This window comes from Berghia stephanieae, chromosome 12, assembly GCF_034508935.2.
Source record: "Berghia stephanieae isolate SIO BIC M18660-M18661 chromosome 12, UCSD_Bste_1.3, whole genome shotgun sequence".
Lineage (NCBI taxonomy): Eukaryota > Metazoa > Mollusca > Gastropoda > Nudibranchia > Aeolidiidae > Berghia > Berghia stephanieae.
The window spans coordinates 12,850,747-12,876,633 of NC_088371.1; the positions used below are offsets into that span (position 1 = coordinate 12,850,747).

Below are 25,887 nucleotides of genomic sequence, written 5' to 3' on the forward strand. Positions count from 1 at the left end.
CAGTATTCTGTGCTGCACGAACAATTTTCTCCCTGACACGCACTTGTTTCACAAATTTCACTGGTTCCATTTGTCCTACAGGTCGCTCAAGTCGTCGCTGCCCTCCAAGACACGACCTCTTGGAACAAGAGTTATGTCCCATGTTAACCGACTGCAACGTTTACAGATGGGAAACTTCCTCCTGGGGGCACTGCGTTCTGGACGGCGCGAACAGCGGGTCCTTCAGCAGTGGCGGCAACCGTGGCAGCAGTAGTATCTTCAACCCCAGCGACAGTTTCAGTTTCTTTGGAGGACATAACGTTGAAGATAGGGACAATGCTGGTGACAATGTTGATAATGATGGCGGTTACGATAGTGGCTTCAATGAGGACGCACAGTGTGGAATAGGGGAACGTTCTAGAACAGTTAACTGTTACACTGGAAGTAGTCAACTTTCAGCAGAGTCCAAGTATGTAATCGAGATTTTAACTCTCTCCTTGTCGATCCTTTTCAGTATTTTCCCCAAAATGGCAGGCTTACCCAGCAGAAAAATTGATTTTTAAAAACTAAAACAAGCTCTCTACAAAACAACTTTAGACCTATGTTCATATTCATTAAACAAAGATCGTTCTTCAAAGATTGTTTTAGACAAAATAAATCTGAATAAGAAAAATATATATTGTGTCATAACAAATGTGACGATTTTGCTGCAGGTGGTAAGGAGAGGATTAAAAGATATCCGTGGTGACTTTCAAAACCTGCATTTTCATTGTTCAGAGAAAACTGCTATTATTTGTCATTTATTTACGGACATGCTTATCGTGTTTGCCTCATAAAATAATACCCTATGTGTTTTGAACTTCAAATTTTCTCTGGTGATTGTGAAGTGTTTAATAGCTTGCTTGAGAGTGTTGACTTATTGGGGACTCTCAAAACGGCATTATGTCGGAATGAACCAAGTGTTAGAAATTGAAGGTGTAGCCTCAAATATGAAACCTGGGCTTATTCTCTATTCAGTGTGGTGGAGAAAAAAAAACAGATAAAGATCTGAACAAATGTGTATGGCAGGTGCCAGACAAAGCAAGAAAGAAAATGACAAGAAAGAAAAAAACATCCCAAAACATCAGTCGCCTCGACTGGGGGATCGAACCTCAAACCTTCTAAATGAGAATAAACACAATTTCTTACATTGCAACATTCCAAAGTTTATATTTCCTGTCATTTTGATTTTAAAATCATTTTTGGAATTTGATTTATCCCGACATGAAATCTTTCATATCTGGATTATTATTATTTTATTATTATTATTATTATTATTATTATTATTATTATTATTATTATTATTATTATTATTATTATTATTATTATTATTATTATTATTAGTATATTATTATTATTATTATTATTATTATTATTATTATTATTATTTATTATTATTATTATTATTATTATTATTATTATTATTATTATTATTATTATTATTATTATCTGTGCCTATTCTGTTATCAAGGTGTGACCCACAGTTGAAGCCGATTTCGAAGCAGCCTTGTCACGTGGACTGTGCCAAGGATTGTCACGTGACTTTGTGGTCTGAGTGGTCGTCATGTGGTGAAACGTGTTTACAGTCCAAAGGTAAACATCAATCAACTACATCAAAATCATCATTATCATCATCATCATCATCATCATCATCATCATCATCATCATCATCATCATCATCATCATCATCATCATCGTCAGAATCATCATCATCGTCAGTATCACCATCATCATCTTCTTCTTCTCCCACTTCGTCTTTTTCTCCTTTCCAGTGTATTTATAAGTACTACAACCTGATCTGAACACCCCCCCCCCCCTCCTCCAGGACTTTTTTCTCTCTTATATGTGACCATTTGTTTCATAATAGTATCATGTCAGGTTGACCTTATGTTTGATGTGCACGTTTCAGCTTAGGTTTAATACATATAAGTTTAGATAAATGCATTTTCTTTTAATTTTAGGAAAGCGAGGATTCTCTCTTAAGCTTAAAAAAAAAAAAACAACCGTTAAGTCATCCATTCTGACCATACTGTTCAAAACGTCACTTTCTTTTTCTATTTAAATATGAACACAATATGAACACTGAATAACGGTGCTTAACGCTTTTCACAATGTCCCTATCATCTCCCATTGGGACCATAAGGAACCAAAGTTCTATTTCGTACAGTACCAAGTGCCTCTTTTGAGTTCGTTCGTTCTTCTTCTTCTTCTTCTTCTTCTTCTTCTTCTTCTTCTTCTTCTTCTTCTTCTACGGAGAATCTTGTCTTACAACTTCCCGTCACTGCGTGTAGCCAATTACTCATTCATACACGAGTCGAGGAGGCTCATGTTGTATTCGTGCCTTAACCAAGGGCAATAAATTGGGACTAGAATTTTCAATGATTACTATCACCCATCAGGCCACTGAACACGCTCCACATTGCGTAACATTTGTGACAAGACGAGACACCGACCCGCTGAGGCTCCGAAGCCATCGTTAACTTATATATAACCCGACACTAAAACTTACTTAGGTTTGTGGACCGCCTAGTGAGTTGTCTTTAATAGTGATCAAGATTACAAGTGAACCCATTGGTTGAGCCATTGAATAAAACTCACGATTTTGTTTTCTTTTGTGGCCAAAGACTTGTCTTTTGACTTCATTTTTTTTTGGTCAGTGTCAGCTTAGTAGCCATCGTTAACATATAGATACTATGCGCTTGGCTAAGAAGCTCATAACATTGCCATCCGGAAGTATAACGGACCAACACACAAAACTGTGTGTATCCATGAACGTTTATAGTCTGGTTAATACAGTTCAGTGAGCATTACTCATAAACGCGGATGACAAAAAACAATAACAAAGACATGAGTGACGCCATCTTCGAACTATCTATAGCCTGACACAAGAACCCTCTAGGACTGGCATTTTGACGTCATTTTAGGTTTCTGTAGCGTCTAATGAGTTGTCGTTAGTAGAGCTCAAGGAAACAAGTTATTTCATTGGTTTTGACATCCTTTTTTTTGGTCATTGTCAGGCCATAACTTTACGAAGGCCACGGTCAGTGTCAGGCTATAAATTTACGATGGTCACGGTCAATGTCAGGCCATGGGTTCACTAAGGTCGCCTTCCGAGCGCCCCACACGCCATTCCTCTGACATAAATACGGGATTGAAATTACAGGTCACATAATAATATGTGACCCATCGTCTTAAAACGTTATTACGTCTGGAATAGCAAAGTTATAAAATTAGAATATGACTTTAATCTTAAATTGGCCAGAAATTTAAGGTTTTGGTTTTTAGTTTTTATCACATTAACAAGCTACTCACATTGTTTTCAATCCACTTTTCTTCCCTTTTACTGGCTCTGATATGACCTAAATGTGTTGCAAGCGCCGTAAAACTGAAACAAACAAACAAACAAACAAACAAACACTCGCTTTCGGATTAGAAGGTCCCGGATTCGAGACTCGCTCGGCGCACAGTTGAGTCCTTTAATATAGCGCAATATTCCCTATGCGTGCTCAAAGCGCTTTACAAAGAGTCCCTGACCAACAGCAACACGAAACATGTAGAACGAGGCATGATACCTGTTAAGCGATGTTACAATTTTTTGATGGCCAGGTACTCATTTTACACCTGATGATGGTGAGAGGTTGTGAGTGAAGAGCCTTTTCCATGGACTCAAATATGTGCCGAGCGAGGCTCGAACCCATGACATTCCAATCCGAAAGCGAGTATCATACCACAAGACCATATACATAGCCGCACAACCTTAAAACTATAACCTTAGAATTCTACCTTAGAAATCAATCGATAACCCGTCCAGCCATTTCCTCAGCTCGTCAGTTTTACCCGTCCCGAGTCCGCCGTCGGTACGTCCTTCAGTACCCCCAGAACAACGGCCTGGGCTGCCCCATGGATCTGGTCCAGGAAGAGTCTTGCATCAACCTCCCTCTGTGTGAGACGTTCCGATGGAATACGTCCATATGGAGTGACTGCATCCTGCCTCCTCGAGCACCCATGTGTGGGGCTGGACTACAAGCTAGAAGTAAGTTTTGAGTAGGATAAAGAACTGTGTTTGTAAGGTGTCAGGCAAAGCAAGAAAGAAAAATACAAGAAAGAAGAAGAAAAAAAACATCCCCAAAAAATCAGTGGACCGCAACTAGGGATCGAACCTCAGACCTTCTGATTACACGGTAATGGTAGTACGTCTGACCGGTCATCAGAAGGTCTGAGGTTCGATCTCCAGTCGAGGTTGATGGTTTTTTGGGTTTTTTTTTCTTGTATTTTTCTTTCTTGCTTTGCCTGGCACCTTTCCTACACACTTGTTGAGTTCTTTATTATACACCCGTGCCTGCTCCTTAATGTCGCAATTTGATATTTTTTTAGAAGTAAGTTAATAATGGAGAGGAAAGTAATTGAGTGAATGTGATTCGACGTGAAATTATTTGCAGGTCTGATAACCCAAACTGTTATGGACTCACAGCTGAAATATAAAAATCCTCTCAAACCAACTAAAAATGGTATCCATTACAACAATGTTGAAACGAACGAGCCCATAACTGCATCCGGTTATCAGACCTGAAAATATGTTCACGTCGATGTGACTCATCTGTAAAAGAGGATATTACAAAACAAACACAAAATAGAAGATGCGCATCCCGCAATATTTTCAATTGAACGCAGTTTGTTTTCCTCTCTCTCTCTCTCTCTCTCTCTCTCTCTCTCTCTCTCTCTCTCTCTCCCTCTCTCCCCCATCCCCCCCATACCCCCTTTTTTCTTGTCTGCTTTTGTTACTTTCTTCGGTTGTTCTTTGTTGTTATTTTTTTTATATTTGATCAAGTTTTATTTTATATTATTACTTACATCGTACGACATGGTAGAGCGCGGACACTATAGAGATGAAAAATAAAAGAGAATTTTTCTCTGTGACAACTTTAACACCACAACTTACTGAGTTAAGTTTTGTTTCTCAAACTTTTAAAATCCTTAACATCCCGTTTCGTTTCAATCTAAAACGTTTAGTCAATTTGTGATTTATCTCTCCTCGATATGGTAATAATGTCGTGATGACCGGGTGGGGTCTTCTGAGTTCCCTTTCTGGAGTGGTCTTACTTGGGTTTGTCCTGGCCCTTGCCGGAGTAAATAGCTATAATAAAATGTAATTTTAGATTTTAGAGGTGATATTTTTTTCTTTGAAAATCATCACTCTTGTTATATACTTTCGTTATATATCGGGGTGAGAGAGCTGTATTGGTGTTTTAATTGTTTGTTTGTTGTTAGATGAAGAAGGATTTTGAGCCCAAAACTTCCGTGATTGGTATTTTGTTCTATCTTGAAGCTGGCTTATTCACTTTTGTCTATAAATAATTATAAAAGTTATGCAGTTAATCTAGATAATATTATGTGATAATTGTCATTGTTCCCCAGATATATCATGTCTCCACGCCACGGAAGATGGTATCACGACCGTGCCCATTCACAAATGTCTCGAGAGTCTTGGGACGATGCCCGCACAAACCGAACCTTGTTTCGAGCACTGCGAGTCCGAGTGTCAAATGTCTGCTTGGTCCACTTGGACTCAGTGCGGGGAGAACTGTGAAGGGACTCGGTTCCGTTATAGAAGACCTCTAGGTAATACTTCACTAAAATGAATAATAATGAAATCATCATCATCATCATCATCATCATCATCATCATCATCATCATCATCATCATCATCATCATCATCATCATCATCATTATCATCATCACCACCACCACCACCACCACCACCACCCCCACCACCATCTTCACCACCATCATCATCATTATCACCATCATCTACTATAATATTCGTTGGTACCTCTTCAATATAAAGCAAATTTTCCAATTTTCGTTACTTTTTTTGACATATCAATTTCAGAACGCTTTATAATCCAAGATGGCGACTCGTGTCTTTGCCTATATCTTATCTTATCGTCTTATCTTCATTTTCCTTTTGTAAAAATATATCTAGGTCAGAGCAAGAGCGAGCCGAAGTGCCGTAACCAAAAACTCTACCCAAAGGACCAGCATATGAAATGTTCTTGTGGCGGTCCTAAGCCATCTCACGTCGGCCAATGGTCTGATTGTATCATCCAGTCAGGTCAAGGGGAGGTAAGCCTTTACTTTTACATTTGTGATCCTTTGTCTCGAAACGATTCTATTATTTAGGCCGGACGCTTTCCTTCAGAGCCATTCGGCCTGTAGAATCGGAGTTTATCCCGGTTTCTATAGCGTGAAACGGACAATAGCAACTGCTTGCTATCCTTTGGATGGGACGTGAGTCAATCGCAAAGTACTCTCCGCTAAATATAACGCACTCAGCTACCCATTCACTGCTTGGTGGACAATTGGAGAGGTGGGGGTTCAGAAAACAAAATCTCGACTGCACCCGGGATCGATCTCGGATCCTTTGCGTGTGAAGCGTTTGTTCTACCAACTGAGATATCGAGACCCCCCCCCCCCCCAGGAGGCTTTGGGTGGTTATTATTGATTATTTTTAGCCAGAAATGTGACACAGCATTTCAAAGCAGCGGTATTATATCGGTATGAACTAGATACTTGAAACTGAATTCATAGCCACAAATATGTAAATGTTGCTGCTCGATGCTCGACGAAATAAATACAAAGTGAAATTGAATGCAAGCTTTAATTTAATAAACGAAAAGAGATAATGTGGACGTTTCGGGTTTTCCCTTTATCAACAAAACAGGATGAATGAAACAGTACATACATTACAGACGAATGAGATAATGTAATAGTGGCACTGTTAACGCCGCTATCACATTATTATCTCATACCGCCACTATCACATTATTATCTCATACCGCCACTATCACATTATCTCATTCGTCTGTATGTTTTTACATTGAGTTTTTTCCCCAATCCTCTTGTTTAATTTTCAGAGTCGCTTCGAATCTCTGTCGTCCAATCAACGAAGAAGCAACAGGACAAGAGATGGAAGTCGTGGACTCCTTAATTGGTATTGTGGGCAAGGTAAACAGTTCAAGGTCATTTCATGTTCCAAGAGGGTCAGGGACGAAAATGGTGTCTTGCGGTGTATGAGCGATGGTAAGTTATTAATTTAACTGGTAGGATAATAATATAATATTATGTTGGTGACAACCCAAATGCCTTGAAGGCTGGCTTTCCAAAACTCGTTAAGCCGTTTTTTTTTTTTGAGATTTTCCATCCATGAAGTAAATTGAAACATAAATTATATTGTAAGCATCAAATGGCACAAGAATTTCCTTAGATTTGTGTGAAGGTGAAGTTTATTATTATTTTTATTATTATTATTATTATTATTATTATTATTATTATTATTATTATTATTATTATTATTATTATTATTATTATTATTATTATCATTATTATTATTATTATTATTAAAATGAGTACCTGGCCGTTATCATCGTTGTCTCTGTCGTAAAAGAAAAATGAATTATCGCATAACAGGCGTCATGTATCGTCCCACATCTTTATTTCTGACTGTTGGCTGGGGACCCCTTGTAAAGACATTTGAGCACGTTTAATGGATCTTGCGCTATATAAATGCTCTAGCTGTTTTTTAAATATTTATTTGTCTTGTTTTATTGTTTGTTGTTTTTTTCCCCAGAAAATAATGTAGCTTTTCTTTTCTTTTTTATGCGGCTATGTGGTCTAGTTAGTGGTATGACACTCTCTTTCGGATAGGAAGGTCCTGGGTTTGAGCCTCGTTCAACGCAAAGTTGAGTCCTTGGAAAAGCTTCTTTACTCACATTCTCTCATCAAACTGGTGTAAAATGAGTACCTGGACGTTAACAGTGTTGTCTCTGTCCAAAACAAAATGTAATATCGCCTAACAGGCGTCATGTCCCGTCCTACATGTTGAGTGTTGCTGTTGGCCAGGGAACCCTTGTAAATCTCTTTGAGCATGTTTAGTGGATATTGCGATATATATTTTTAAAAAAGAGCTCAAGTATTTTAGTTTTTTTTTTTAAAACGGCTTTTCTTTTGTTTAATTATCGACAGAGTACGAATCGAGAAACTGTACGATCCAATGTCCCAAAGATTGTAAACTGAGTGAGTGGTCCAGCTGGGGAGCCTGTGAATCTACTTGTGGGCCAGGACTCCAGAAAAGGTACAGGAGTGTTCTACAAGAGCCAAAGAACGGTGGAAGGAAATGCCCGTTCGTCTTTCCAAGTGATAAGGTATGATTGCCATGGTCATTGTCATTATGATCATCGTCATCATCATCATCATCATCCTCATCATTATTGTCATTACCATCATTATCTCTGTCATCGTCATCATCATCATCATCATCATCATCATCATCATCATCATCATCATCATCATCATCATAATCATCATCTTTATCACGACCACACACCCCTCTCTCTCTCTCTCTCTCTCTCTCTCTCTCTCTCTCTCTCTCTCTCTCTCTCTCTCTCTCCCTCTATGTGTGTGCGTTTAAACTATTGCGTGGGTGACTTTGTTTGTGGCTGTCCATCTATCTATAAACCTCTCTCCTATCTATCTAGCTATCTATCTATCTCTTTCTATCTCCTCTCTCTCTCTCTCTCTCTCTCTCTCTCTCTCTCTCTCTCTCTCTTCAGTTGCAATCTATGTCTCATAGTGATGTCATTTTTTTCTGGTAATCAAACATTCTCAGGGCTAACCATAAGTCGAAGAAAACTACGATGGTTATTCTTGGATTTTACTGTTTCCAGCTTCCTTCAGAATCCTATTCTTCAGCATCAATAAAATCATGGATTTTACTGTTTCCAGCTTCCTTCAGAATCCTATTCTTCAGCATCAATAAAATCATGGATTTTACTGTTTCCAGCTTCCTTCAGAATCCTATTCTTCAGCATCAATAAAATCATGCAAAAACAAGTCAAACGTTGCGGGTGGTTGGATGGGAGCATCACCCTTGAATCATATACCTATGATGTTCGCATGGGTGTACGATCCGATAGTGATGTCGTTTCTTCTTCTCTTTACTAGCCTATCCTGCTTCTTTGGTTTGTGATTGTATTTTTGACAGGGGATATTTTTTTTCCTGTAAATCCTCTGCCTGTTTGTTCTTGGTTATTTATAATTTAGCTTATGATATCTTTAGGTTATGATTTTGATTGACATTTGTACTATTTTTGTTAGATTGCTTGTTTTTTTTTGTTTCAGCGGTCTCTCATATAACCTCAATTGTGTTGGAAGAGACCTAAAGCAACAAACAAACAAAAGTCAAACGTTAAATAACTACCCAGCTTCAAGATTAATATAATAAACCGGAATAAAGCAACCAGATGTGAAACAACTACCCAGTGTCTAATATTGTGCTCCTAAGTTCTAAATAAAGTTTCTAAGCATCACACTTTCCTCTTCATCAAAATTTATTGACTCCAAGAGGCGAATGCAATTCTCTAGTTAACACCAAATATTCGTATTTCTACGATTTTTTCATAGTACTAGACAGGTCCGCTTACGGGGTCATGTCGTTTTGAGTCAACGGGTTAGATTTATATTTAACCCTCTCCTTACCAGCCATTTTCAGGGTTTTCCCCAAAACTTCACATCCAACTAACACGAAATAGATTTTATTTATCATTACGACATAATAGGAAAGTAAAATTCTTGCGATTCATAATTTCTTTAGCAAAAGATGCTATACAACACACTGTTCATTTTCTTTCAATGTTATGATGTACAAAAGAAATTTGAATAAGAAAATTGTCGGTTTATCGTAACGAATGTGACGATTATCCTATAGTTGGTAAGGAGAGGGTTAACGCTTTTCTTACCAATCCGTTTCTGTATTTCCCCAAATTAGCAGGCTTACCCAGCAGTAAAAAAAACAACTTTTTAAACTCAAACAAACTCTCTACAAAACAACTGTATGTAATTATTAATTAAATAAAGATCATTCTTCAAAGTTTGTGATGTAAAAAATAAATCTGAATAAGAAAAATGTATATTGTGTCCTAACAAATTCAATGTGACGAATTTGATACAGGTGGTAAGGAGAGGGTTAATGGAAAGTTCAATTTTGAATGTTATTGTTCCAGGACTCCCAAGCCCGAGTGTGTCACGTGGACTGCGCCATGAGGCAATGGGTGGCCAGTCCGTGGAGTATTTGTAAACCAGCTCGGGACATGCCGTGTGGCTTAGGAAACCAGACCAGAACTGTCAGGTGAGACTGGGGTATTAACTCACTCAATCCTAGAGAGTTAAAAAAAAAATTAAATTGAGCTTTATATAGCGCAATATCTACTAAATGCGCCCAAAGAGGTCCTTGGTCAAAAGCAACTTTAACATGTAGGACGGAACATGCCGCCTGTTAGGCGATATTACCATTTTTCGGACAAAGACAAGGCTGTTAACGACCAGGTACTCATTTTACACCTGAGTACGGTGAGAGAAAGTGAGTAAAGAGCCTTTTCCAAGGACTCAACTATGCGTTTTGCTACTTTCCAAAACTGGAAAAAAGGTATTAAAAATAAGCATGTGCCTAGATAGTTTTATTCAACTACCATTAACTTGAAAAATTTAAAAACATTAGCTTTGATAATGCGCCTTTAATTTGTCTCAGAAAAATGTAATAAATAGGCATGGGGTAAAAGTAACCCCGGTAAACTATATATATAGTCGGTGTTAGGGTTGAGTGAATTTATAGAGTAAATGGACAAATTCTACTTTTTTTTTGTTTCAAGACCCTCTGGCTAGAATGTGGCACATCATGAATGTCGTGTGAGATTAAGATCATCTGAACAAGTGTGTATGAAAGGTGTCAGACAAAGCAAGGAAGAAAAATACCTCGAGTCGAGGTAGACTGATTTTTTGGATGTTTATTTTTCTGGTATTTTTCTTTTTTTTTTTAATTTAAAAATTGAGCTTTATATAGAGCAATATCCACTAAATGTGCTCAAAGCGCTTTTCTTTCTTGTTTTGTCTGAAACCTTTCGTGCAAACTTGTTCAGATCTTTATATTACACTACCGGTGCCTCAATTAGGTGTTATTTTATCGGGGTAAACATACACAACAATAACACTATATTGTAAAAAGTTGTATCAATCGTGTGGCCTCGAGAATAAACCTAAAAGCCATATTTTCTTGAAAAAGGATTTGTAATATTATTCATTATAGAACATTTTTTTATATCTTTGAATACGATTTGTCAATTTATAATAGCAACTTTTCTCAGGCAGACAGATGGATAACAAAACATTAATAAGCTATTACAACATATATATTACAAACCACTCATTGTATTTTTCTTGTCAAGATGGTTTCTGACAATGATCTTGAGGTTAAACATTATAATATTATTATAGTTCTACATATCTTTATTTCATATTGGCAATTGCCTGAAATAAACCTTTGAAATATCCCGTTTGAAATAATCAGCTGCATGTCAAGAATTGCTGATGGCTCAATGATAACGGTCGACCGAAGGAATTGTAACTACCACAACCAACTGGAGTCCAGCAAAGGGTGTGAGCTGCCGTGTCCTGGTCAATGTGTTATGTCTGAATGGTCATCGTGGACACAGTGTGTTCCGGTAAGACGGCGAGCTTTTCTCTAAACAGACGTAGCCTTCGTAATGTTATAGCCTGACATTGACAACCCCCGCCCCCCTCAAAATACAACACAACGACTACCAAAAGAAACCAAATTGTAAGTCGTATGCAATTGTTCAACCAACGAATTCAATTCTTTCATTGAGCACTACTAACAGGCAACTCACTACCCAAAAAAATGACGTCTATATGCAAGTCCTTGTGTCGGGTTATACGTTAACGAAGGCTACGCACCAAACCTGAATGTGTGTGTGTGTCTGTGTGTGTGTGTGTGTGTGCGTGTGTGTGGTGTGTATGTGTGTTTTTGAGTGCGCTTGGTTTCTGTTCTCTTCTACTCCCGTATTATCCCTAAATCTCTCTATCAACACTCTCCACTTTACCATTTGTAACCTACGATTATATTGCCTCAAAATAGTAATATATCGGAGCCATTGCCATCTTCAGTATTTGCCTGTCACCCCAAAACAATTATCCCCACATATCCCGAGCATCAATCCCAATTTTAACACAGGCGATTGAAAAAAAATGGCAATGTTTTGTGTCTTGATTAATTCCCGCAGTGTGTCAAATGTGATAAAATACGCACAAACCGTGCGGCTGATTCATAACCTGCAGAACTTGTCCATCACCTGATGCAATCATCTACAAAGATCCTGAACATCATTCACAACTTTAACCGAGGTGGTTGAAAAAAATACATGGCATTGTCAGGTGTTGCAATGCAGTATCCTTCTCACTGTGTCCAAATTGTGTGTTAAATACTCACATATTGCTGGGCTGATCAGAGCTTAAGAATTTGCCTGTTACACAAGGCAATCAGCCCTTCACACCCCTGGCATCACCGTATCCTTCGTCAACTAAAAGCCTAACTAAAAAATTCATCATGAAAAAAGACGGAAGATCAGATGAAAGGGTTAATTGTGATTTGTAATAAATTGATCAGCCAATAAAACAATTTGTTTAATTGATCAGTTATAACAACAACTCACTGTTTACTTTCTTTTAGTGATCATCGTCTTCTTTTGTGACGTAATATTTTGGTGAGGATCAGGCCTTCAGTTGACTCAGGTCACGTCATCACTCTCAATTTAGACACAGTGATTGAGATAAGTCTAAGCATAAATAGCAAGACAATTTATGACAAGTTAATTTAATAATTACACTTAAAACCACCATAATGATAAACACATTATCGCTCACCGTGAAGTGTGTCACTTTATTATTTTATTTTATTCATTTCAATGGGTATGATTTATATTACCTTTCCATGTGCCCGAGGTCATTGGTCACATTGAAATAATATGTGCTCAAAATGACCAACATAGGGAAAAGTGTTCACAGCTTATGAAATATCTTACCTCACGATTGGTCATTTTGTTCAGCTTGACACACGGACATATTTACCACTTTCATTAACAAAGCAGCGTGTTGGCAATGGGAGCGATCTATATACATATTTTCGTCCAACCAGGTCCTCATTCACATGATTTGTTGCTGTCCAACGATTGGATATATCTTAACACATGTAAGCATGCTGCTTTGTTTATGAAAATTGTAAACATACCCATTTGTCAAGCTGAATTAAATGACCAGTCGTGATGTTAGATATTTAAAAAGCTGTGAACACTTTTCACTAAGTGGGTCACTTTGTGCACATTTTGCAATGTGACCAATGACCTCAAGCACATGGAAATTTAATAAAGATCGCTCCCATTGTTAAGAAATATCCAATCGCATAGTAATAAATCATGTGATCGATGACAAGGTTGGACGAAAGCATGAATATAGATCGCTCCATTTTTCCATACTTGATAGAAAACAGCCATCCAGTGTTCTCTCTTTTTGCTCTACTTCGGTGACCCGGCGCTTCTTGCGAAATGGGAAGTTATTGTTATACATAGTTTACAACGGAAGTAGACCAAGTAGCAATTAAACTCCCTACTTTTTGGGCTGAAAGTCCACTTGCTGGGTTTGCTCAGCTCAAACCGAAGCATTTGTCAGTTTGATTTTATATCAATAAGTACTATACGAAATTAATTAAACGTCAATTTATGTTCAATTCACTTTTTTCCCCAGCCCTGCAACGGTCAGCAATATCAGTCCAGATCACGTGAAGTCTTGCGTACTTCCTCTGTTCCGCATCAGTGTTCTCACGAGACAGAAGAGAGGCTATGCGAACGGCACAAGAACTGCAAAGTGTACAAATGGCATCAGTTTGACTGGTCCAGCTGTCTGGTGAACGGTGGGGACGCCGACTGTGGGGTGGGCCACAAGGAAAAGTATGCCGTGTGCAAGGATGAGCTTGGGATGGACGTGGATGCTTCTCTGTGTGAGGAGGTAAGGCTGAAAGTAAATTCCATAAACCCTCAACATTTCGGTTGGCTTTCCATGAGTACGGAAACACGTACGCGTGACGTCACTATTTCTTGGAACAGTCTGTGACTCACTTCGACAAGCTAATCTTCACATATAAATTATTATTTTATTAAATTATAAATTGAGCTTTATATAGAGCAATATCCACTAAATGTGCTCAAAGCGCTTTACAAGGGGTCCCTGGTCAACAGCAACATTTAACATGTAGGATGGGACATGACGCCTGTTAGGCGATATTACAATGTTTCGGACATAGACAACGCTGTTAACGGCCAGGTACTCATTTTACACCTGAGTACGGTGAGAGAATGTGAGTAAAGAGCCTTTTCCAAGGACTCAACTATGCGCCGAGTGCGAGGCTCGAACCCATGACCTTCCGATCCGAAAGCTAGTGTCATACCACTAGACCACATCAGCCGCACCGTATTATTACACCGTAGAATAAATACTATGATTGTTTTTTTTTAATTAGGATTTAGAATGTTACTAACATTATATATTACCCCTACAGTCCATCTTGTGTCTGTCTGACTCGGTGATATCTATGATTATTCAGTGGCGCATAGTTTGAGTCATTCACATTCTCTCACCGTATTCAGGTGTAGAATGAGTACTTTGCCATTAACAGTCATGGCTCTGTCGGAAAAAAAAAACTTGTAATGTTGCCCAACAAGCGTCACTTCTCGTCCTACGCGTTATGTGTTGCTATTGGCTAGGGATAATCTCTAAAGCGATTGAGCATTTTAGTGGATATTGCGCTATATAAAGCTCTGCAAACAAAGCTTTATGGTCCCCTGGCAGAGCTGAGGAAGACAACGGCGTTCCTTTACCAAATATTTTGACGATAGGTCTCTTATGAAATTCGGACCCACGATTTGGAATGATCTCCCTCAATCTGTGAGATGTTTGAGCTCAATAGACATTTTCAAAAAAGCCCTGAAAACATATCTTTTCAGAAAACATTAATTTAATTTAACTTAATTAAATTTTTAATGTATTGTATTTGACATTTATATTGATGATGTATTGATGCCCTTTTATGCTCTTAATTGTTTTGATACTTTGGTTGAATTGTATTTGAATTTATATTATTTTAAAAAGCGCTTTGAGGTTTAGACGAAAGGCGTTATATAAATATGCTTATTATTATTAACTAATTCAAACATGAATACAATATTATGTTTACGTAGGTCTCATCTCCCCCGTGTGGTGTCCGGGGTCCCTCACTGTGAGGGTGCAAGAATTAGCTCAATGCCAAGCCAGCGGGTCGTAAAAGGCGACTAATGGTGTGTGACTCCCCCATCTTTGAGTCACCTGGTCCTCCAGGTTGGGGGTTGTCGAAGGGTTAACACCTCTTCCATAAGACTCATTGTTACAGAAACACACACGGACAAATCCAATCCTTTTTTTTTAGCTTGGGCGACCGAATAGTTTCTGCAATGGCAGAGTTTATGAAGGACAACAGAGAAGAATTAAAGTAGCTGACATACAGAAAAGTGGTAAGACATGGAACGAGTTTTTAAAAAAAGTAAGGTCAGGACAGAGAAGGATTGAAACTGTTTTTCTGTGGCCTATACCGTAGCCATCGTTAACATATTATATATAGCCTGACACAAGAATCCTCTTGGACTGGTAGTTTGACGTCATTTTTTTAGGTTTGTGTAGCGTCTAGTGAGTTGTCGTTAGTAGAGCTCATGGAAATAAGCTATTTCATTGGTTGAACTATTGAATACAACTCACGATTTGTTTTCTTTTGTGGCAAAAGACTGGCATTTTGACGTCATTTTTTGTCAGTGAAAGGCTATATCTTTACGGTGGCTACGCCTATACCCTGACCCAGGGTGAAAAAGGCAATGATGAAATGATGATGATGAGGTCTCACCTATTTGATTTTCTATTCAGTCCCAGGGTCCTATGACAGAGTTGATGGAGGTGTCGTGTCAAGTACCTTGTGATAACGATTGTCTGTTGTCTGCCTGGTCTGACTGGGCTCCTTGCACGGCCACTTGTGGCTTAGGTGGGTATATTATTATCGTTGTCGTCATCGTTGTCGTCGTCGTCGTCGTCGTCATCATCATCATCATCATCATCGTCATCATCATGACCATCATCATCATCATCATCATCATCATCATCATCATCATCATCATCATCATCATCATCATCATCATCACAATCATCATCACAATCATCATCACAATCATCATCATCATCATCATCATCATCATCATCATCATCATCATCATCATCATCATCATCATCATCATCGTCATCATCATCATCATCGTCATCATCAAAAAACAACAGCGTCATCATTTTCATCATCAGAATTTTTTAATACAATTCTTTCTCTTTGTTCTTATATAACATAAGTAAACAGTAATTGCAAGCTATCTGGCTGTGTAAAAGAGATTCTTATTTATTCTATGAGTTTAGATAAAATACTCACAACATCCACCAGCCGGATATAACATTCCAACGCACAAAAGTATGTGTAACCTCGGACGTATAAAATCTGATTGATATTTTTTTTAATGGCTGTCTATAAACAATTGCAAATAACTGAGTGACGTCAATTTTGTTCCTTCTATACGAGGAGGTGACATTCAAATCCGAAAGTCGCTTTTCATCTTTTTTCCTCACTTATTTAGTGACTTAAATATACATTATGCCCTTCCGCCACGACATCATAAGATATCGTCGCCTCGGCATTCTATGAAGGAATATAGATAATTCATCAAACAAGATGTCTGATGTCAACAAGAATTGCCCATGTTGTTCTTCTTCTTCTTCTTCGTTCCCGTCATATTGGGATTTAAGCATGCATTGGCAGTTTCCAGTTTCCTGTGATATTTGCGCCTTCCGGCCCCGCTGCTCTGTCTTCGGCGTGCTGTTTTTCAGGATTTGCTTCCTTAGCCGTTGGCCATCCAAGGTCTGTCCACAAGGCAGTGGCGGTTTTGCTTCAGAGTGTCCTTCTCCTAGATCGATTGCGGTCCCCTGTTAGCGAACTCGATCTGTCCGGGTTTTTGTTCGGAGTGTCCTTCTCTTAGATGGATTGCGGTCCCCCATTTACGAACTCCATCTGTCCGGGTTTTTGCTCAGAGTGTCCTTCTCTTAGATGGATGTCGGTCCCCCGATGACGAGCTCCATCTACCCGTGGTCAGATGGTCTAAGTTGGGAATCCGGAAGGATGTCCTGTAGAGAGTCAGTCCCTTTTCACCCCTCCCCCACGTCGTGGACAACACCCACACCCAAGGGTGTGGACTAGGGGAAGCTGAACTCGACGGTTGATTTCCTCCCTTCTTCCTTCCTTGTTGACGATGCTGACCGTTGTAGATCATTCTTGGTCTGGCCTCTCACTTACGATCATCGAGACACGCAAGCCCTCCGACCGCGGCAAGGTCATATGATCCACCGGAGAGCCCATGTTGTCCAAGTGAGCAAGTTGGGGGGGGGGGGGGGTAATAATCTTGCTCAAGGTAAAAAACGAAAGTGTCTGAAGCGGGGCTCCAACCCGGGTCATCCGGATCACAGTGCAATGCCTTAACCACTCGGCCACTTCGCCCCCACTTAGTGACTTAAATAGGAAAATACTTTTTTTTTTTTTTATAGTTCGCCTGATAGAACAATAGTTGGCTGTTTTGAAAATTCAAATTTTTCCTTGGTGATTCCGGTGTATCCAATATGTTGATTGAAAATGACAACTCATTTTCTATTTGGATGTGACATTGCAGGTTGTTTTTATTAACTCTCTCCTTACCAGCCATTTTCAGGATTTTTCCCAAAACTTCACACCCAACTAACACAAAAATATATATTTTTATCACTCAAACATAATAGCAATAAAGTTCTTCCGATACATGATTCCTTTTGCAAAACATGTTTTACATCACTCGGTTCATTTGCTTTAAATGTTATGATGTACAAAATAACTTTGAATAAGAAAAATGTTGGTTGTATCGTAACGAATGTGACGATTTTCCTATGGTTGGTAAGGAGATGGTTGAAGTCACCTGTTCATAATAAGCTAAAACTTTCTGCACTTTTTATTTATTTATTCATGCAAGATTTTTTTATTTATTGTGAATCAAATGGGCAGGATTTACGAAGCGCCGCCGGATCATTCTCCAAAGGTCCATGGGAAACGGTAGAGAATGTCCACTGAAACTGGACCAAGTGAAACCTTGCCATATCCAGCCATGCTACAGCTGGTCAGTCTCGGAGTGGACGTCTTGTATGGCTCAGGTAGGTGAAAATGGCTGACTTATCATCTTATTATATTATGCCCAGAAAAGTGAGTGGAGCAGGCACTTTATGTTGGTAACAACAAGAGACGAGTGAGTAGGAACGTGCCAGAAGACAATAGTAGTCGGTGAGAGAGAGAAAGAGAGAGAGAGAGAGAGAGAGAGAGAGAGAGAGAGAGAGAGAGAGAGAGAGAGAGAGCTCTCAGATTGACCTGAGTTAGAGACGATTTTTTGGGGGGATCATGGATAGCTCATACGGTAGAGTCATGCTCTCATTGGCCAGGCGGAGTTGTCATACCAATAAGATTGCGGGTTCAAACCCCATCACCGCCGCGAAATTTTTTTATTCTCTATTGTCTTCTGGCACTTTCCTACTCATCGTATAATATGCCACTACTTAAAGCAGACTATGACGTCGTCCATCCCCTTATCTGTTAACTATGTTGGTATGTGGCCTTGTAGTATGACACTCATTTTCTTCAATGTGTTGCAAGTGCGGCTATGTGGTCTTGTGGTATGACACTCGCTTTCGGATAGGAAGGTCCTGAGTTCGAGCCTCGCTCGGCGCATAGTTGAGTTCTTGGAAAAGGCTCTTCACTCACATTCTCTCACCGTACTCGGGTGTAAAATGAGTACCTGGCCGTTAACAGCGTTGTCCCGTCGAAATAAATTGTAATAATGTCTTGTTCTACATGTTATCTGTTGCTGTTGGTCAGGGACCCTTTGTAAAGCACTTTGAGCTATAAGTGGATATTGCACTATATATAATATCAAGTTTTTAAAAATTTTGTTTTTATTTTTTTTCAAGTGCCAAAATCCCCTTAAAAACAACAAACAAACAAAAGCAAATTAAAAGATAAAATTAAATTATCAGAGATATAATGTTATACTTCATAAAATAACAAAACATGTTGGTATAAGTCTTATATTTGTGACCCACTTTTACTAAACGGTTTTATGTCAGGCAGGATGAATTTTACCTCGAAAAAAAAAAAATAGAATCAGAATTATTCGAAACACGAACTTTTGAGTTTCATGCAATGTGAAAATTAATATATATTCTCCACTACTACGAATTGAGGTGGTCCCGATAGCTCAGTTGGTAGAGCACTTGCTTAACACGAGAGAGATTCATCCCGGGTGCAGTCAATAATTTTTTCTACCCCTCCCCCCCCCCCCTCCTTCTTGTCTACAAAACAGTGATTGGGTAGTTGGGTCTGTTAGAGAGTACTTTGCGATAGACCGGCGGCAGCAGTCAATTGCTATTGTCCGTTTCACACTATAGAAACCGAGATAAACTCCGGCTCCATGAGCCTATTGGCTCTGAAGGATCATGAATAGAAATTAACCCCAAGTTTTATTTTCTGTGTCTATACAATTTCAAGCATTTAGTTCATCCCGACAAAATACCGTTTTCAGATGGTGGATCACAAATATAACTTTTATTTTCTATCTAAATTCAACATTGTATAATTGATGCATACTGTATTTCATATTACACAGTCTGGAGTGTGTGGTGCTGGATTCCAGGAGAGAAATGTGTCCTGTGTCAACGACAACGGCCAACCTGTCAACTCGTCCCGATGCCCGTTGGACCCAGAGAAATTGGTCATGCAGGTACGGATTGTATGCATTGTTTTCATTCATCCTATAAATCTTATGACACCATTTTATGTTGTTTTTTTTAAATTGAACTTTTATATAGCGCAATATTCACTGAACATGCTCAAAGCGCTCTACAAGGGGTCCCTGATCAACAGCAACGTTTAACAAATAGGACAGGACATGACGCCTGTGAGGCGATATTACAATTTTTTTTTTCGGACAGAGACAACGCTGTTATTGGCCAGGTACTCATTTTCCATCTGAGTACGGTGAGAGAATGTGAGTAAAGAGCCTTCTCCAAGGGCTCAAATGAGCTGAGCGAGGCTCGAACCCAGGACCTTCCGATCCGAAAGCGAGTGTCATACCACGATACCACATAGCCGCACGAAAAAAAAATACTCTATTTAAAATTAAATATGAACCGTATATACTAATGATAAAAAAGTATACACATTTAAAAACGTCCTCATATTTTCTATTTTGAAATGTAGCATAGAGCTGTAGCATTGTATTGGTAGGCCTTCTGTATTTTCTAAAATCGCGGTCATTTTAAAGGGAAGTAATCTATGCTTTACAAATGATGTCACAGTTTATTATGTGTTATTCCCCTTGTTTATTAAGCATCGTCGATGCCAATTTTGGATAGTGAAGAAAGCTAATGGATAATATTATGTTTCCCTCTATTTTTTGGTTTTGTTTTGGTGTTGCTTTGCTTTTGTTTTGTCTTTCCTTAAGTTTATCGTTTATTCTTATTTATTAATTTTTAATTTTTTTTTTTTTGCCTTTTATTGATTTAGATAATTAATTTTGATATTTTATTGCTCTCTCTTTCTCCTCTCTCTCTCTCTCTCTCTCTCTCTCTCTCTTTCTCTCTCTCTCTTTTCTCTCTCTCTCTTCTCTCTCTCTCTCTCTCTCTCTCTCTCTTCTCTCTTCTCTCTCTCTCTCTCTCTCTCCTTTCCTTCTTCTTCGTCTGCTTCTTCTTCTTCTTCTTCTTCTTCTTCTTCTTCTTCTTCTTCTTCTTCTTCTTCTTCTTCATCTTCTTCTTCTTCTCCTTGTTCTTCTTCTCTCTAATGCAGCGTTTTCCAAATATCGTTATGTTACTCTGACCATTACTTATCAAAAGCTTTAAGAAAAACTCTCGGGTTTCAGAATTCTAAACTAATTGAGGATCATCAGTTGATTGTTATTTGAAGGAAATCTTTTCTAGCCAAGGTGAACACAGTGTTTACATCGAATATGATCAGTCTTATTTTCATTGTTCAAACTGTATCTATTGTCTAATATAATGTAATGTAATAAATAAAATTACTGTTCATGTATACATACCATAATCGTGCAGCTATGTAGTCTTATGATATGACGCTCGCTTTCGGATCGGAATGTCCTGAGTTCGAGCCCCGCTCGACGCATAGTTTAGTCCTTTGTAAAGGATCTTTACTCACATTATTTCACCGTGCTCAGATATAAAATCAGTACCTGCCCGTTAACAGCGTTGCTGTTTGTAAGGGACCTTACCGTTTGTAAAGTCCGTTGAGTACGTTTGGTGGATATTGTGCTATATAAAAAGCTCGAAGCTCAAAGCGATTTACAAGGGGTTTCTAGTGAACAGCAGTACTTACTGTGTAGGACTAGACATGACACACCTAATTAGTGAGAATTAGTGAGATAGATCACCAAACAGGCGGTATATAAACGAAAGCAATAACAATAAGCTGAATGATGTCAACGTTATTCCATCTATAGAGAGAATGAGGTTGATTGTTTTTAGTCCACCAGATTAATTCTCAACTAACATACAGAAACTAAAACCATCTAAGGTTACGTATAGTTCTATGTTTCAGTATGTTTCACCTGACAAGCATATGCTGTGAGTATTTCATTTAAACACATTGCATCAATTTCATAAATCCAATAAAATCTAGGCCAGTGAATAAATCATAGCGTATCAGATGTTGGAAGAGTTAATAGATTATATCGAACCGAGATATAATCCAAATATAGTTGAATTTTCACTTTCCATGCTTTGTTTAAGTATTGAGTAATAATGAACGTAACAAACTGATAGTGAACGTATTAAACTGATTTCTTTTCACCGAGAGAAATAAAGGAATCAAAGAGGATTATAATGAATCAAAGACTTGTTAGAAACAGGTGGTAGTCCATGTTGATGAATAATCATAACAATTTTAAAAATTGAGCTTTTATATAGAGCGATATCCAATAAACGTGCTAAAAGCGCTTTACAGGGGGTCCCTGGCTAACAGAAACATAGACATTTAGGACGGGAAATGATGACTGTTAGGCGATATTACAATTTTTTTATGACAGAGACACAATGTTAACGGCCAGGTATTCATTTTACACCTGAGTACGGTGAAAGAATGTGAGTAAAGAGCCTTTTCCAGGGACTCAACTATGCGCCGAGCGAGGCTCGAATCCAGGTCCTTCCGATCCGAAAGCGAGTGTCATACCACAAGACCACATAGCCGGCAATGATACAAATGATGACACCAGATAGATTAATAAGGCTTTGTTATTAACGAAATTAATTTCATATTTTTATTTCTTTCCCAGACTATCCGGTCTTGTCAGATTCCTTGTCCAGGTTCATGCAAGCTTTCTGAGTGGTCTCCGTGGAATGATTGTTTTATTAGTTGTGAGGATTTTAAACAAGGTAAGTGGTGTCTGGGTGACCGTCATAGGATGATTGTTTTATTAGTTGTGAGGATTTTAAACAAGGTAAGTGGTGTCTGGGTGACGGTCATGGGATGATTGTTTTATTAGTTGTGAGGATTTTAAACAAGGTAAGTGGTGTCTGGGTGACGGTCATGGGATGATTGTTTTATTAGTTGTGAGGATTTTAAACAAGGTATGGCGTGTCTGAGAGGTATTCGTGGAGTGATTGTATTATTAGTTGTGAGGATTTTAGACAAGGCCAGGTCGGGCTAATGGGTGGACGCCATTCGGTAATTTTATCAGTAGCGAGGATTTTAAAAATGGTAAGGCGTGTCTGAATGATCGCCGTTACACAATCGGTGGTATTATTTGTCTCTAATGACCCCACCTATTCAAATCCTCATCAAAATTTATCTTTTTTAACACCAACGAGTAAAAATTTAACCGACATCAAAACAGTTGACCTTAAGAAGTAATATTGTGGTAAGATATCATAACACGCCAAGACCTCTTTCTAACCAGAATCGCACTGGGGCCAGAATTGAGGGAGAAGCCTTCACCTAATCGCAAATTTTATACCTTTTTCCAGGCTTCAACAACGGGATACAAGCCAGATCCAGAGCGGTGCTGGCCTACCCTGTAGGGAAAAATGAACCTTGTGATCCCAACCTCTGGGAAAGCAGGCTTTGCAACGCCCAGTCATGCACCAATTTCCAGTGGGCCACTTCCGGTTGGAATGCACATACCAGGAGTGTTTGGTGTGAGAGAGAGAAGGACGGATTACGTGTTCAGGGTGAGTCATAAGGTCGATGATATTACAGTTTTCTTGAACTGTGGCGTTTAGAATTTCCAACAAGTTCCAAACACCGCTGAGCAATCGTTGGAGCGGGCGTTGGGAACCAGTTCAAAATTTCAATCGCAGGAGTTCAAGTATTCTTTATTTATTACTCTCAAATGACCCCACCCATTCAATTCCTCATCTAAAGTTATCATTTATAACACCTATTTAACCGACATCAAGATATTTGGCCTTAAGAAGTAATATTGTGGTAAGATATCATTACACGCCAAGACCTCTTTCTAACCAGATGCGTTCTGGGGACAACAGACTTGGGGGAGAAGCCTTCACCAATATTTGTGCGTCTCCGATCTTACCTGGAGCGAGGCAGAGGTACGAGTATATTATGCCAAGGACAGAAGAAGCTGATGGAAGAGTGCTGTTGAGGCCCTATGCTTCAACGGAAGTCAAAAGGCATAAGTCAAGTATTCTGTAGAATGATATTTTCCAAACTCCCGACTTTTTGTTTACAACGAGTAATTCGGATGTCTCGTAATTTATTTTTAATGCTATAGTAAAATTTGATCTTCCCCAATACTAAATAATAATGAATATGGCCGCGCAGTCTCTATGGACGCATGCTGTGAATGTGTGCGTCACTTCCAGTTTGTCAGTCTGTTTCTATTATCCAGTTAGTAATCTGCCTCCATAAATCTATGTCTTGCACAAGTGTTCTTAGCTTTAGAATGTCATCATGTGTGTTAAGGTGCTGAGGCAGTTGGATGTTTCCTTGTGTTGTTGAAATCAGTTCTTCGGTTGTTGTTTTATGTTATATTTTTTTGAGATCTTGATTTCATGTTGTTAGAAGTGAAGTTGGTGTACTCCCTCTGTATTTGGCACCTTGTTTGAAGTATTCATCCTCAATAAGTTTGTGCTGGAATATTTTTATCTCGTCGGAGAACGTATCCGAACAGTTTCCATCTTTGTTTCCTTATACGTGCACTGACTGGTTGCACTCTGCATCTGTCATATACATCCTCATTACTGATACTAAAGGGATTTCATATTACCTTAATAAATCCCACAGATTTGTCGTACTCTGAACCCCCCCCCCCCCTCCCCCCAAAACAAACAAACAAACAAACAAACAAACAAAAAACAACGTGTTTTTAAAAAAAGAAATTTGGCCAGAAAACTCGTCCTTCAAATATCGATCGATAAGAATGATCACAATTTGGTCAACACGAGGGTCATTTTAATCGACCGATATTTGAAGGACGAATTTTCAGGTCAGAATTTTGAAATCATGTTTTTTATTTTTTATTTTATTATTTATTTATTTTTTTTTTTTTGTAGAATACGGCAGGGCTCACTGGAGTGTACCGCATTTTAGTGGCCTGATTTATTCAGACACAATACTTATTTGAGAGGATGGCTCACATATTATGATGACCACGTTTTACCATTCGACTCCAACTTGAATGTTTTCTACTCATCATAAATGACTGACGTCAACAGTTGCTATGATTGTGTATCTATGTCTTTGTCATTCTTGTTAACGTCTTTATCCATCCATCGATCCATCCCACCTCGTCTCCCTTCTCCTCTTCTCTTTCTCTTTCTATCTCTCTCTTTCTCTTCCTTCTCCCGTCTTTCACCCTACTCTCTCCGAATAAAAGAGGAAAAAATCTCCAAAAGTTGAAACATTAACAAAGCGCATTTTCATGGATATATTGTGTTCTAAACAATGTCTCTCTCTCTCTCTCTCTCTCTCTCTCTCTCTCTCTCTCTCTCTCTCTCTCTTCCTTTCTTTCTTTCTTTCTTTCTTTCTTCCTCTCTTCTCTTCTCTTTCTCTTTGTCTTATATTACAATGCATCTGTTTTCCCTGTGTTTATATTAGATCACAAGGGTGTCTAGACAAAACAACTCTTGTCTTACTTCTGTATTATTACAAATTATGTCAACGTCATATTCCGAATACCTAGGAGTTGTTCTTCTATTGTGACGTCATAGGTCAGGACTCTCAGGTATCAATTTAGTCATGACATCTGAACACAAGAACATCTACAAACATATCAGACTGCAATAGGGAAGAAAAAGTGTGATGTCACAACAACAACAAAAAAAAACAAACCAAAAAAACAAAAAAAAAAACAAAAAAAAAACAACTGGTTCCAATCTCATTGAAGATGAAAACAACTCTTCCGGAGAGCTTGACTGGGTACATACCTTGTGTAATTGATCTCCTAGTTTCACAGTTATGGCATATCTTTCAAAACCCTTCTTCAGCCAAAAACATACAAAAAAAAAGAAAGAAAAAAAAAAACAAAAAAAAAAAACAAACAAAAAAAAACAAACAAAGAAACCGATAACTTTCCAAGATTTTTCTACAACAGAGAGGACCTACAAAATGTATCTGTTGTCAATCTGGAAATTGGATTCAATAGTCTGATGTCACGTCACCCAGAAACGGCGGCCATCATGGTTCTAAACAAAGGATATCGGTACTTTTTATTATTCATGCTGGATGGAACTTTCCATGTCTTGTCATCAGAGTGCATAAAAGGCAAACATGATCAGATTTATAATGGGTTATTTTCCTCTGGATACGCTTTTATG

At 38.5% G+C, this 25,887-nt stretch overlaps 1 protein-coding gene across 1 annotated transcript in view; it reads left to right on the forward strand.

The window, feature by feature from the left end:
- LOC144957478 (thrombospondin type-1 domain-containing protein 7B-like) overlaps positions 1–25,887 on the forward strand; it is a 447,754-nt gene that overhangs the window by 315,542 nt on the left and 106,325 nt on the right. Inside the window, exons 14-28 of the mRNA XM_078888764.1 lie at positions 82–448; positions 1,490–1,611; positions 3,830–4,051; positions 5,434–5,637; positions 6,002–6,141; positions 6,933–7,098; positions 8,041–8,219; positions 10,077–10,201; positions 11,417–11,570; positions 13,666–13,926; positions 15,868–15,982; positions 18,065–18,210; positions 19,713–19,826; positions 22,389–22,488; positions 23,080–23,283. Of these exons, the coding sequence (XP_078744890.1) occupies positions 82–448; positions 1,490–1,611; positions 3,830–4,051; positions 5,434–5,637; positions 6,002–6,141; positions 6,933–7,098; positions 8,041–8,219; positions 10,077–10,201; positions 11,417–11,570; positions 13,666–13,926; positions 15,868–15,982; positions 18,065–18,210; positions 19,713–19,826; positions 22,389–22,488; positions 23,080–23,283 (2,619 nt within the window). The remainder of the gene's footprint in view (positions 1–81; positions 449–1,489; positions 1,612–3,829; positions 4,052–5,433; positions 5,638–6,001; positions 6,142–6,932; positions 7,099–8,040; positions 8,220–10,076; positions 10,202–11,416; positions 11,571–13,665; positions 13,927–15,867; positions 15,983–18,064; positions 18,211–19,712; positions 19,827–22,388; positions 22,489–23,079; positions 23,284–25,887) is intronic.